Raw genomic sequence first — 13,764 nt, forward strand, 5'->3', positions numbered from 1 at the left:
GTGGGAGGGGGGCTGTGGTATTTTAAAGGAAGGAATAAAGGGGAGATATGTTTTGAGAGAAGTATGGATAGGTTTGGTTAATGATGAGGTATGAGGAGTAAAAGATTCTTCCCTTATCTTCTGGGTCTTTTATATCTGCTAACTGTAGTTGTTGCCTAGTAACGATTAAATGTATCTGTGATGGGGATTATCATAGCCCAGTTTCCCAAACTGGGGTTTACAGACATCTTCGGGGGTCTGAGAGAATGTTCTTTTGGGGGAGAGGTGGACAAGGCTAGAAAATATAGCTATGAAACCATGAAAAGTTTTTTGTTTGTTTTGAGTAAGACTTGAGCTAACCCAGCGTTCCTAACTAGTGCATAGAGGGATATTTTGCTACTTCTGTGGCATTCTCATCCCTGGTGAACATTTCTGTACAATTCATTGAACTGTCATGGAACTGGTTTGTTAGATGTGACTAGGGGACTGAGAAAATTGGGAGTTTCTGCGCATGTTCTGTGCGATAGATGGTGACGCTCAGGAGATTGTGAGTGTCTGTAATATGTATTTGTGTGCATTATCTGACTTTGAGATGGCCATTGATAATTGTTTAAACTGAGCTTATTTTTTTCTTGAGTGAGAAAGAGCTTAAGAAATTCCCAAACTAGCATCAAAATGTTTTCACTTTCCCAGTGAAACATTTCATTGAAATTAAAAGATTGCTTTGAAAGTGATCCAAAAAATAAGATCTTTCTGTGAAGTTCAAGGTAAATGCATGAGATTTATGGATGCATTTGGAGGTTACCCAAAGTATCGAAGGTCTGATTTTTTTTTTTTTTTTTTTTTTGAGATGGAGTTTCACTCTGTCGCCCAGGCTGGAGTGCAGTGGTGCGATCTTGGCTCACTGCAACCTCTGCCTCTCGGATTTAAGCGATTCTCCTGCCTCCCGAGTAGCTGGGACTACAGGCGGCTGCCACCACACCCGGCTAATTTTTTGTATATTTAGTAGAGACGGGGTTTCACCGTATTGGCCAGGATGGTCTCAGTCTCCTGACCTCGTGATCTGCCTGCCTCGGCCTCCCAAAGTGCTGGAATTACTTACAGGCATGAGCCACTGCGCCTGGCTGAAGGTCTGATTTTTCTATCAGTGTAGAATACAAAAATACAGAGTTAACGCAGGCCTTTTCATATTAGCATGGACTATTTTCTGGACTTTGGTTTCTGTTTCTCTCTGTGTGCCTGTCTCCCTAGAATAAAGCTTGTTATTTTAGTTGAAACCAATGACAAGAGGTGTGAGCGTTCTTCTTTCTCTGTGTTTGGATTACTTTGTTGTAAACCTGTTGAAATCCATGTGCACAGTGGTTTGGTGCATTGCTACTCTGGGCCACTTGGTGAGGACTGTAAATTCACATTCTCAGCTGGCATTGTCTCTTGGTTTAGTTAATACTTGGTCTTGGACGTGCGTGTACAACTGCTTTGCCCTAGATGCTGTTAATGTTAAACATATTTAAAAGTATGTCTGGTGCTCGCTGCGGCAGCACATATACTAAAAAAAAAGTATGTCTGGATTCATGGTCTCCTCTGCTTCCCAACAGTTATTAAAAGTGCTTTATTTTTTCTTTTACTCTCCATGTTGTACAATGGGAAGATATTCAACCTTTAATAAGAGTCTTTTTAAAAGGTGCAGTGTTGTTGATCTGGTTCCCAGAGCACAACCCTGGCAACAAGATCTTGAGTAACTGTTGTGTGTGCCTCACGTTTTTGGGATCTTAGTTGCCTCACCTTTACAGATGGGCAAAGTAGCTGCTGGAAGTTCTGTTATAAGATTTGTTGGTCAGATATAGTTGAACAAGCTTAAATCTCTGTAAGGAAAGGCATTGTAAGAGTTTTAGTGACTGCTACCCTCCATTATTTCGAGACATCTTTGAAGAGGTTCAGGGCTAGTACAAGAGGAAGCTATTTGTGTCCCTTACAGATTCTGGCTTGGGGGTTTTAGAGGCATGCTGTTCCAAAATTTGGACTCTCCTCTTTCAATTTTTGCCTGATTAGACTTGACAAAAGCCTTCAGAGCAGAGTCACAAAAGTTTGTTATTTGAGTTCAGGTAACACACATTACTTCTTGTTTGGAGTCTCTTAATGCTGCCTAATACCATTAAGTATCCATTAAGTATCCATCCAGTTTCCCAAACTTGGGGTCTATGGACTCCCTCAGGCTAGAGAAAGTGGTTCTCCTCTAAAAGGGATCTGTTGGTGCATTACCGGAGTTTGAGAAATAATGTCTAAGCAACAATAGTTAACGCTCTGGGATTTGAATCTTATTCTTATCTTTTGGATTTTTGTCATTAATGTTAACTCTTCTCAGAAACTTTAGGAAATAGACCATCAGGGTGCTTTGTTTGGTTGTGATGCTCTGGATTTTTACCTCCTCTCATGTAGTTTCTCTAGGTCCCTGACCTGAAGTTTTGTACTAATAAACCTCACAGACGTGACAGCTGTTTTTTTTTTGGCTCTGTGGCCATAGTGTTCTATAGGAAGTTAAAGGAGTGAAGTGAAAACTTTATATGCTTGGTTCCTTCCTGGATCTCTGTGTGTGTAGCTTTCTTTGCATTTGTGTCTTTAGAGTGAGGGAAGGGGGTGTAGTAGAGAATTCCGAATGGACTTTTCTTCTTGAGATCTCCTTCTCTTGAGCCAAGATGGGACATCCATTTTCTTTCTGGTGTTGAGACCTGTACTGGCACTGGGCATGGAAACCCTGGTTTTCTAGAGAGGCAGAAACCTCAAATCTTCATGTTAGCATAGTCTCTGTATAAGCATCACCTGGGAACTTGTTAGAAATACAGATTCTCAGGCATCACCCCTGACCTACTGAAGTGGGAACTCTGTGGGTGGTGCCAGCAGCCGTGCTTTTGGGAGTTCTTCAGAGGATTCTGATGGATGTAAAAGTTTGAGAGTCACTGCTTTAAGAAAACGTCTTTTAATTTCCCAAGAAGGCTTTTGTATCTCTGCTGACTGGAGCTTCAGGTTATCACTTTCTGGAACCAAAATGTGATACAAACAATAGCAGCAATGCTACCTGCCAGCCATTTTTATATGGTTTGATGGTTGGGAGCATGGACTTTTTGGAATTCTTCACTACTGTGTAACCTTGGCCACATTAGTTTCTCTCCGGGCTTTTTTTTTTAACTGGGTTATGGAGATAACGTGGTAGAAACTATTACTGTCCCCGTTTTACAGTTGGGGAAATGGAAGCACAGCAGTGGTCCCAGAGCTTGCTTAGAGTCCCTCTTAAATGTAGTGGGGGGTTTAAATTCGAGCTGTCTGATTGCAGACTCTGGGCTCTTACCCACAGTATTCTCCCCACTCGTGTCTGCATCTCCATCAGTCAGTCCATGGTGCCAGTGTGTATCCGCCTGGAACCACAGATGCGAACCAGAGGATGGCCTAGTGAGTTGGAATTAGAGCATCCCCATTGTTGCAGCACGAGCAAGATTTTGACTGACACTTCAGTGTGGAGCTCAGTGTTTCTTAAACCCAGAGCCTGTGAAACCCCCTTTTCAGAATAGGGCTCTAAAAGATATAAGCTATCCCTCTGGTGGGTCTGTGGCTCTCACTAGAAGTACTGTGGAAATCTGGGTGCGGGGAGAGGAGTTAGTTGGCTGCTACCATTGAGTGGGTGGGGTTGTCCTCAGGGTGCAGATGGGTGGGTTCCATGAAGAATTGTCCTGTGTCCCCTGCACTTTCAGATGTGTCACTGAAACCCTCAACTGTTTTTACCCATCTCAGATGGGAATCTGTTTTACGTATGATCTCAAAAGTTTTTTTTGTATGATTTTAATATACATTTAATATACATTGAGTTTCTGAGGAATGTAACTGTTGTGTCTTAATATGTTGGGAGACTATTTTGTTAGTTTGAAACTATAGCAAAAGTGTTTCACAGTTTCAAAAAATTCATGTTATGCTCTTCCTGATCATTTGAAATGGCAATACAGCACACTTGTATCAGTTTGCATTTTGTAGTTACTGTGTTATCCTAATGCTAGGAATAGGAACAAACATTTAACAATTTCTTTTGTATTTTTTTGAGACGGAGTCTCGCTCTGTTGCCCAGGCTGGAGTGCAGTGGCACGATCTCTGCACACTGCAACCTCCGCCTCCCGGGTTCAAGCAATTCTCAGCCTTCTAGGGCCCTGCTTCTTCAAAGTCTAATGTGTCCATGAATCATGTGGGAATTTGTTAAAAGGCTGATTGTGACTTGGGGGGAGGGGTGAGATTCTGCCTTTCTAACAGGCTTGCAGGTAATGCCAGTGCTCCAGGGCCATGGACCACACTTTCAGTTGTGAGAGTCCAGTGTAGTGTGCCTGAGTGTTTCCTGTTGAAGTACCTATTTTAACTTACTTTCTTTTAAAAAAATTTTAGAATGAGAGCATTATACTGAATTAAAATATATTGGTATAGGTAAGTTATTTATGAATTTCATTTCACACTAGGGAAATCGATGTTATAAAATGTTTGTTTTCAGGATGGTGTGTGGGATTTGATGGGATGAGTGCCCCTACTCTGGGTGACAAAGCGGTGCTAGTTAGAAACACAAATGAAATTACAACTCCAAATTCATGAGGTAGTGACTCAGAATATACTTATGTTAATTGTTCAGAATAGGATGTCGTTCATTTATTTATTCTTTGAACAAATATTTTTTGAACACCTGCAATGTATGCTATTTGCCAGGCACTGCATCTGTGCACTCTGTGCTTGGCCTGTGTTTGTCAACAAAATAAAGATCCCCAGTTTTACGCACCTTATCTTCTCATCGAGGAGACGGCCAATACACATTCTAAATTATAGTGTGTTTTAGGTGATACATGCTATGGATTGTTGATCAAGAATGCTGGGAGGTAAAGGGAATGGGTGGACAGTTCCAGTTTAAATAGGGTCATCACATTTCTCATTGAGAATGTGAAATTTGAGCAAAAAGTTAAGGTGGTCAGGTCGTTGACCATGTGGATACCAGGAAAAAGAGCAGTCTAGGCAGGGGAACAGACAGTGCAAAATCCCTGATTAGAGAATGCTGGACTGGTATGTTTGAGGAATTGCAAGGAGACCAGACAGTGTTAGTGAAGGGGAGTGTCGTTAGGGATTAGGCCAGAAAAGTAACAGGATTAAGATCACACAGGAACTTTTAGGATATCGTAGGGCCTTTGCTTGTACTTTGAGTAAAATGGAACGTTATTGCAGGCTTTGAGCAGGAGTGACATGGTCTCACTTGAGTTTTAAAAAGCTCCCTATGGCTGCTGTGTTCAAAGTGGCCTTCAGGGGGAAAGGGGAGAGGCTAGGAGACCAGTTAGGAGCCATTGCATTGCCTAAGCATGAGATGATGCATGGTGGTAATGAGAAGTGGTCAAACTACATGTATTTTTGTGAAATTTAGGATGCAAAGTTTAAACTTCTCAGAACTCAAGGCTCCCAGTAATATCCGTGTGGCTCCTAGTTTGAGGAAAATCTGAGGTAGATGACAGATATGTATCCATAGTTCCATGTTTTTTTCCTTCTGGGGGTTCTGAGTTTGCGCACACACTCAGGAGTGGGCATGTCTCTTCGTCCCAGCGATTAGCAGTTGGATACAATGAGCAGCTACCTGATCTGGTGTTAGTATAAACTAAAAAGTGAAGCAATACTAAGCTATCTGGTTCTGAAAATCTCACACATTCTTCTTGATTAGGCCAGAATGTATTTTTAGTAAAAGCATATGCTGTTACTCAATGTTTCTTATAATACTCTGATGGTAAATCAATGATAAATATTCAGTTTTCTCTTCCTACTTTCCCCCTGAGCTCACTGCTGGTACTCCTACTTTCTTAGACTCAGAGACTACTGAAATTTCGGTAGCACATTTGTTTTAAGTTGACTGAAATCTTTCTGACTTACAATATGCATTATGTAGTTTTGCTCTATATTTTCACATAGTTTATTTGAAAATGTGGGAGCAGTTTGGAGATAATCTTCCGATAATGTACATATAACTCATATTCTGTGTGGATCATGATTTCAGTGACCTTCTATGCTTGGAGGAGACTTGTGATTACCATAGAGTGAAATTTCCTATTGAGGGGTCTTTTGAAAACTTGCCAAAACAGTGGCCCGCCAAGGCATTAGTAAGAGCACACATAATTAAGTAAAGTTACATGGCATGTCTCCAGGAGACCTCTGTTCTCAGCCAGGGTGACCTTTTTAGAGTTTGGTCAGGTGCTTAAATGTCATAAACTATTTTGTTCTAAGCTTCTTGATTAATCGTAACAGTGATTTTGATCAATTGCTGTTTTTCATTTTACGCATGCAGCAGTTACTTAAAGGAATTAAGTGTACCTTATTCTTGTGCCGTGGCTACCATTACTCTCAACTGTTACTAGGATTATTTCTTGGCTTGGAGTGAGGGGAGCGGGAGGTAGCTTCATTTACTCAAACCTCTCCCTCTTATTCTTTCAAGTCTGTATTTTAGGAATTCTGATTTAGTTCCGTAACTCAGTGATAATCTGGGTAGGGCAAGAAGGTTTTTTTTTTTTTTTTTTGAAAGGCTTGGGTTATTTTGATGTGTTGTGACCTTGGAAAAGTGTTCTTATATCTATCCAGTAGGAGATCTTTTTAAGGAGAGTAGGAGTTGTAGCCACATATTTTTAGACCACATTTTCATGTGGCATTTGTTCTTTGGTGGCATGGTGTCATGGAAATTTCTCTTCCTAGTCTAGGATTTAGAAGATAGTATTTCCGTGCTGGCTTTGTCCAGTTGCTGCACTAGCTTAGTGAGGCACACTTTTCTCATCTGTACAATGGGCATGAAGATACATGCCTACTGTCTCCTTTGGAATTGGAGTTGGTAAAGATCAAGTGAGCCAAAATGCGTGAGAAAACATTGCAGCTCTAAACTTCCCTTCAGTTGTGGGTTGTGATGTTGTGTGACTGTGGTCATAGAGCATGTGCCTAGGAACCCTTTGCTTCTGTCTTTAATTCACCGTATGTCTTGGGTAAGTTGGTGAACCAGCTTTCTTAAACATAAAACAGGTGTGTGCATAGGGGTTGGCCACGAATGGAGAGTCAAACTGTGGGCTCTCTGGAAACAATTTTTTTTTCTTTTTTTTGAGATGGAGTCTCACTCTGTTGCCCAGGCTGGAGTGCAGTGGCGCAATCGCGGCTCACTTCAACCTCCACCACCGAGGTTGTAGCGATTTTCCTGCCTCAGCCTGCAGAGTAGCTGGGATCACAGGCATCTGCCACCACGCCCGGCTAATTTTTGTGTTTTTAGTAGAGATGGGGTCTCATCATGTTGGCCAGGCTGGTCTTGAACTCCTAACCTCAGGTGATCCACCTGCCTCGGACTCCCAAAGTGCTGGGATTACAGGCATGAGCCACTGCGCCCGGCCTGGAAACAATTCTTAAAAAAATCCTATCGTTTTATATTTCTGTGAGATGTTTGCTCATTTTTTTTTTCTTTTTCTAACTTGTAAGTTAAAAAAAAAATCTAAACTTATAGGAACGTTAAAAGAATAGTATAATGGGCCAGGTGCGGTGGCTCACACCTGTATCCCAGCACTTTGGGAGGCGGAGGCCAGAGAATCACTTGAGGTCAGGAGTTTGAGGCCAGCCTGGACAAAATGGTGAAACCCCATCTCTACTAAAAATACAAAAATTAGCCTGCTGTCGTGGTGGGTGCCTGTATGTAATACCAGCTACTCGGGAGGCTGAGGCAGGAGAATGACTTGAACCAGGGAGATGGAGATTGCAGTGAGCTGAGAGTGCACCACTGCACTCCAGCCTGGGTGACAGAGTGAGACTCCATCTCCAAAAGAAAAAAAAAGATAGTATAATGAACACCCATATACTCAGCACCTAGAGTCAACAGTTAACATTTACCGCATTTGCTTCATCCCTCTACACATTTATGTATTGGTGTTTAAACTTCAATTGCTGCCTTCTTTGATTGTTGTCCTTTCAAGAATTCTCCTCTACAGAGTATAACAAATTTAGCCATTACCTATGGTGCAGTATGTTGGATTATGTTGAAGCTTTTACATCCTTTTGCTTAATCAATACCTTCTCTTGAACAGGATGAACTTACTGCTGTGAATGTAAAGCAAGGCTTCAATAATCAGCCAGCCTTCACTGGAGATGAACATGGCTCAGCTAGAAATATTGTAATTAACCCATCAAAGGTAATGTTATTTGTTTATTTCCTCAAACTCTTGAAAAAGTGTGTATATGTGAAACCCTTAATAATCAGTGTTGATAAATTAGTGTTATTTAAGCTACAGTCCATATTCAGATTTCCCCCAAATACCCTATATGCTGTCCTGCCCCAGGATCCAATCAGGGATCATACATTGCATTTAGTTGTCACATCATTTAATTTAGTACAGTACAGCTCTCTGCTTCTCCCTCCTCCCCTTTCCTGCCTTTTTAAAAAAAGACTTTTATGATTGCTATTCTAGAAGAGCCCAGGTCAGTTGTCTGATATACTAGTGCTATATTCTAGATTTTTCTGATTGTTTTCTCGTGATAGGATCCAGGTTAGATATTTTTGGTAAGAAGACTACATTGCATCATATCAGGAGACACGCAATGCCAGTTTGCCCTATTGTTGGCTATAGTTTGATCACTTGGTCCGGGTGGTGTCTACCATCTCCCTGCATTGGAAAGGTAGTCCTCTCTACCTCTTAGTAGGTCTACAAGGTGATAATTTGAGAGGATATAAATATCCTATTTTTCAATAAAATTTCATCCTGTTATTTTAGCATCACCTGATGACTCCTGCTGAATGATTTATTTTGCTGGTGATTGCAAAATGCAGGTTTTCTAATTATTTCATATGCATGTTTTACTTGGCATTCTTTTGTTAAAAGAAGTACTTCCTTTTACACTCAAGGTTTTAGTGTCACGTTGGATTCTTTTTTTTTTCTTTTAATTTGATATGTTATAATCCATACCTTCATTTTTCTTTTTGATGCTCAAATTGTCTCATGTTCTGCTAGTAGGGACCCCGCTAACCTGGCTGCTGGTTAAATGTCCTTGTCATCCTTTGAGCACTTCCCTACTTTTGGCACCAAAACATATTTCAAGTTTATCTTGTTCTTTCCCAAACCAGATATGGATGCTCAGTGCTACTGGAGTGTCATTCTTTCTAGGCTTTCTCAGTGGACAGAGATGGGAAACATAGATACATATTTTTTCTACCTACCTGTTATTACCATTTCTAGCCCAGTGCTGCAGGGTATTTCCCCTGCTTTTTCGTATTCCATTTTTAGGTCTCCCTTCTCCCAAAGTGAGAACTCTGGCTCTTAGTAATATCAATATATATATTTATTTATTCTGTCTTACAACACACATAAAACAGTTCCAGAATAAAATACTTCATTGCCACTCCAACAACAAAACCACTGAATAAATGTGCAATTTTTCTACAATACTTTTGCCCTTAGACTAACTTTCATTAAAAGTATATACTCAGAATGTTGTGCTCAAAAATTTTTTTTGTAAAATTATATGTCTTTTTCTCTGTGTTTATCTTATCAATTAGTAATATAGGTTAGGCGCGGTGGCTCACGCTTGTAATCCCAGCACTTGGGGAGGCCGAGGCAGGTGGATCACCTGAGGTCAGGAGTTTGAGACCAGCCTGGCCAACATGGTGAAACCCTGTCTCTACTAAAATACAAAATTAGCTGGGTGTGGTGGCAGGCACCTGTAATCCCAGCTACTTGGGAGGCTGAGGCAGGAGAATCGCTTGAACCCAGGAGGCAGAGGTTGCAGTGAGCTGAGATCGCGCCATAGTACTCCAGCCTGGGTGACAGAGCTAGACTCCGTCTCAAAAAAAAAAGGAATATAAATAGAATTGTTTGCGTTTCTCTGTAATCTTTTAGGGTTTGTTTTTTTTCATATATTTTGAGTTGGATATTAAAATACTTTTGTGAAATTAAAAACATACATACAAATGAAATCAGACATGCAGGTGAATTTCTGTTTCCTTTCCCTTCTCCAGAGAAATGTTAATGGTTTGTGTATCATTCCAGATCTCTCTTTATATGCACACAAGTTGTTAAACTATCAACTGAAATATTAAGGATGTTTATTTTTTTATTTTTATTTTTATTTTTTTTTGAGACAGAGTTTCCCTCTGTCGCCCAGGCTGGAGTGCAGTGGCCGGATCTCAGCTCACTGCAAGCTCCGCCTCCCGGGTTTACGCCATTCTCCTGCCTCAGCCTCCCGAGTCGCTGGGACTACAGGTGCCCGCCACCTTGCCCGGCTAGTTTTTTGTATTTTTTAGTAGAGACGGGGTTTCACCGGGTTAGCCAGGATGGTCTTGATCTCCTGACCTCGTGATCCGCCCGTCTCGGCCTCCCAAAGTGCTGGATTACAGGCTTGAGCCACCGCGCCCGGCCTATCAACTGAAATATTACTTAAGTGGTGTGAAAGAAAATAGAAACATTTTCTAGAGATAGTCCTATTGACCAAACCCAATGTTTTTAGTTTTGTCTTTTTTCAATTTTGGTACAATTTTTTATGTTAAAACCACAATTATGTATATGTAATTTGTGGTCCTTTTTTAAAATTATGATAAAACCTTTACTATTTAACCATTTTTAAGTGTATAGTTCTTGGGCATTAAGTATATTTCGCATTGTTGTCGCAAACATCAACCATTGTCACCATCCATTTCCAGAACTGTTTTTTTTTTTTTTTGAGACATATTCCAAATTTATCTTGTTCTCTCCCAAACCAGATTTACAAGGTGGAGTCTGGCTCGGTCGCCCAGGCTGGAGTGCAGTGGTGCAATCTTCGCTCACTGCAACCTCTACCTTTCTGGTTTAAGCCATTCTTGTGCCTCAGCCTCCCAAGTAGCTGGCCGCGCCTGGCACCACACCTGGCTAATTTTTGTATTTTGGTAGAGACAGGGTTTCACCATGTTGGCCAGATGGTCTCAAATTCCTCACCTTAAATGATCTGCCTGCCTTGGCCTCCCAAAGTGCTGGGATTACAGATGTGAGCCACTGCGCCCGGCCTCAGAGCCTTATCTTTCTTAATTGGTCTGCTTTAAAAAATTGAAACATTATTTTGTATGCACTTTTCCTTATGGCTGAAGTAGTCATATGAATAATAATTCATGGCTAGATAAAATTCCATGATGTATGTGCTGTACTTGACTGAAACCTCTATATACAGCAGCTAGTTTGTTGCCAGTTTCTCATGGTTATTTATAAAGAAACTGTAGTAATACTTTAAAGTATGACTTTTGTTCTTTAGGATAGATTCCCTGAGTTGTATTACTACTTGGTTAACGGGTGTATTAATGTACTAGGGCTGCTATAACAAAATACTTCAGACTGGGTGTCTTAAACAACAGAAATTTAATTTCTCACCATCTGAAGGCTGGAAGTCCAAGATAAGGTGTCAGCAGGTCTGGTGTCTCCAGATGCCTCTCTCCTTGGCTTGCAGGTGGCCATCTCACTGTGTCTTCACATGGTCTTTTCTCCTTGTGTGTTCCTCTGTGGTGTCTCTTATTCTCATAAAGTCCTACTGGATTAGGGCCCAGTCCTATCACCTTATTTAACCTTAATTACCTCCTTAAGGCCCTATCTCCAAATATAGTCACACTGAGGGTTAAGGCTTGAAGATGAATTTTGAGGATGTACAATTTAGTCCATAATAGAGAGTATTAATACTTTATGTCTCTTGATATGAACTGCTAAATTGTTCAGTTGTATCAAGTTTTATGTCAATTTAAATAACTGAGTAAATGGAAATAGCATCTATTACACTTCTGCTACCACTCTTTCTGTGAGATTTACTCAAGGACCCAAGACTTCTGAGGGGAATTTGATTTTATAAATATGAAATACATGAATTATAATGTAACTCCTAAATTTTTTCCCCACATTCTTATCAAATGAATTAATTTTTGAAAATAACTTTGAATGGATGGAAACAAATGTTAAATTTAACCTTTTCTCTGTCCATGTGTGGTGGCTCATACCTGTAATCCCAGCAATTTGGGAGGCCAAGGCGGGCAGATCACCTGAAGTCAGGAGTTCGAGACCAGCCTGGCCAACATGGTGAAACCCCGTCTCTACTAAAAGTAAAAAATAAAAAGGAGCTGGGTGTGGTAGTGGGCACCCGTAATCCCAGCTACTCTGAGAGGCTGAGGCAGGAGAATCTCTTGAACCCAGGAGGCAGAGGTTGCAGCGAGCCAAAAATCACGCCAGTGCCTTCTAGTCTGGATAACAGAGTGAGACTCTGTCTCAAAAAAAAAAAAAAAAAAAACCCAAAACCAAACAAAAAACACCTTACCTCTTATACCTTGTTTGCAGGAGTACACAATTATATAAACCTTTTAGAGGGCAATTTGGCAACGCTTATTAAAATTGCAGAATTATACAATCTGAATTCTGAAAGTCTATCCTAAAGCTCTAGCTATGTATGAAATAACAGATGTGAAAGGCTGCTCATTTTAGTGTGATTTGTAATAGCAAAATTTTGGAACAAATGCTGTCCATTAATGGTAACTTGATTAAATGTATATCCAGACAGTACATTGTTATGTGTCTATAAAAATGAAGAAGCTTTCTGTGTACAGATAAGGAAGGGTCTCAGACATTTACTAAGTATGCATAATGAGTTATACATACAAGGAAGAGAAAAACAATAGATGTGTGTTTACTCTCCTGTATCCATATAAGGAAACAATGGAAGGACACATAAGAAATGAATCAAATTGTTTACTTGGAGGTAGGCATTGGGACTTGGGAATGAGGTGGCTCTTTGCTTTTTATTGTATTTGTGGGTTGATTTCTGAATAATATGTATTGCTATGGCAATTAAATGTTATCATGTTTTGACCTTTTTTGGAGACCTAATGTATATTTTCTAGTGTTTTGCTTTCTTGGGAATTTTGACTTTGTTAACAGTAGGCATTTGTTTACAAGGGCTTGTTAGCAGGAATTAATATATACACATGCAGTCACTGTTCCATTGCTGTCATTAAGTATGTAGGAGAATATAATTATAAAATAGATTGCTCACACTACTTTTTTCGCTTTTAGAGCTCTGTTTATTATTATTAAATACTTAAACATAATTACAAATAAGAGACCTTTTGAATATATAGCAATCTGCAGCCGTAGGTGTTTTGTGCTCTTGGTGCAAAGACCAAATATCAATTGAGAAATTTAAAATTAAGCAGTTGGCTGCTACTGGCTGCTTGTTTCCAAACAGCTGATTCTGCTACATTTTTGCACTTAATTTATTCACTGTGTGGACATCCTGCAAATATTTGCTTTAAAAGAAATCACAAACTGCGGTGAAGTTGTTTGCATAAAAAAAAAGACAGACTCCTTTTCTACTTACTCTGATTTTTATTATTGTATTACATTAACACACCAAAACCAGACTTCTTGTCCTTACACCAATCACAAAGATCAAAGAACTTCAGGCTTTTCACCCTATAGATGAACTTGGCTAATGGCTTAGAACTGTGTTTCAACCTGTAGACTAATTGTTTATTGACTCATTAGTTAAGGTGGTGATGCTTATTTTGCTTCATCAGGGTAAGTATTTTATTTTAGTCATGGTTACCACTGTTTGCTAACTTCATTGGGGGTATTTATCAGAAATTAACTGCATCATCTTATTAAAGAACTCCCAGAGTCTGAAATGTGATGCTTTGATAGGATTCTTGAAAAAATTCCAACAGATTTTCTATAGATTGACTGAATTTTTTTTTTTTTTTTTTTTTTTTTTTTT

At 39.9% G+C, this 13,764-nt stretch overlaps 1 protein-coding gene across 1 annotated transcript in view; it reads left to right on the forward strand.

Moving 5' to 3' along the window:
- MED12L (mediator complex subunit 12L) overlaps window positions 1-13,764 on the forward strand; it is a 352,689-nt gene that overhangs the window by 24,218 nt on the left and 314,707 nt on the right. Inside the window, exon 3 of the mRNA XM_017854932.1 lies at window positions 8,082-8,186. Within this exon, the coding sequence (XP_017710421.1) occupies window positions 8,082-8,186 (105 nt within the window). The remainder of the gene's footprint in view (window positions 1-8,081; window positions 8,187-13,764) is intronic.

Source organism: Rhinopithecus bieti, unplaced genomic scaffold, assembly GCF_001698545.2.
Source record: "Rhinopithecus bieti isolate Rb0 unplaced genomic scaffold, ASM169854v2 scaffold_36840, whole genome shotgun sequence".
Lineage (NCBI taxonomy): Eukaryota > Metazoa > Chordata > Mammalia > Primates > Cercopithecidae > Rhinopithecus > Rhinopithecus bieti.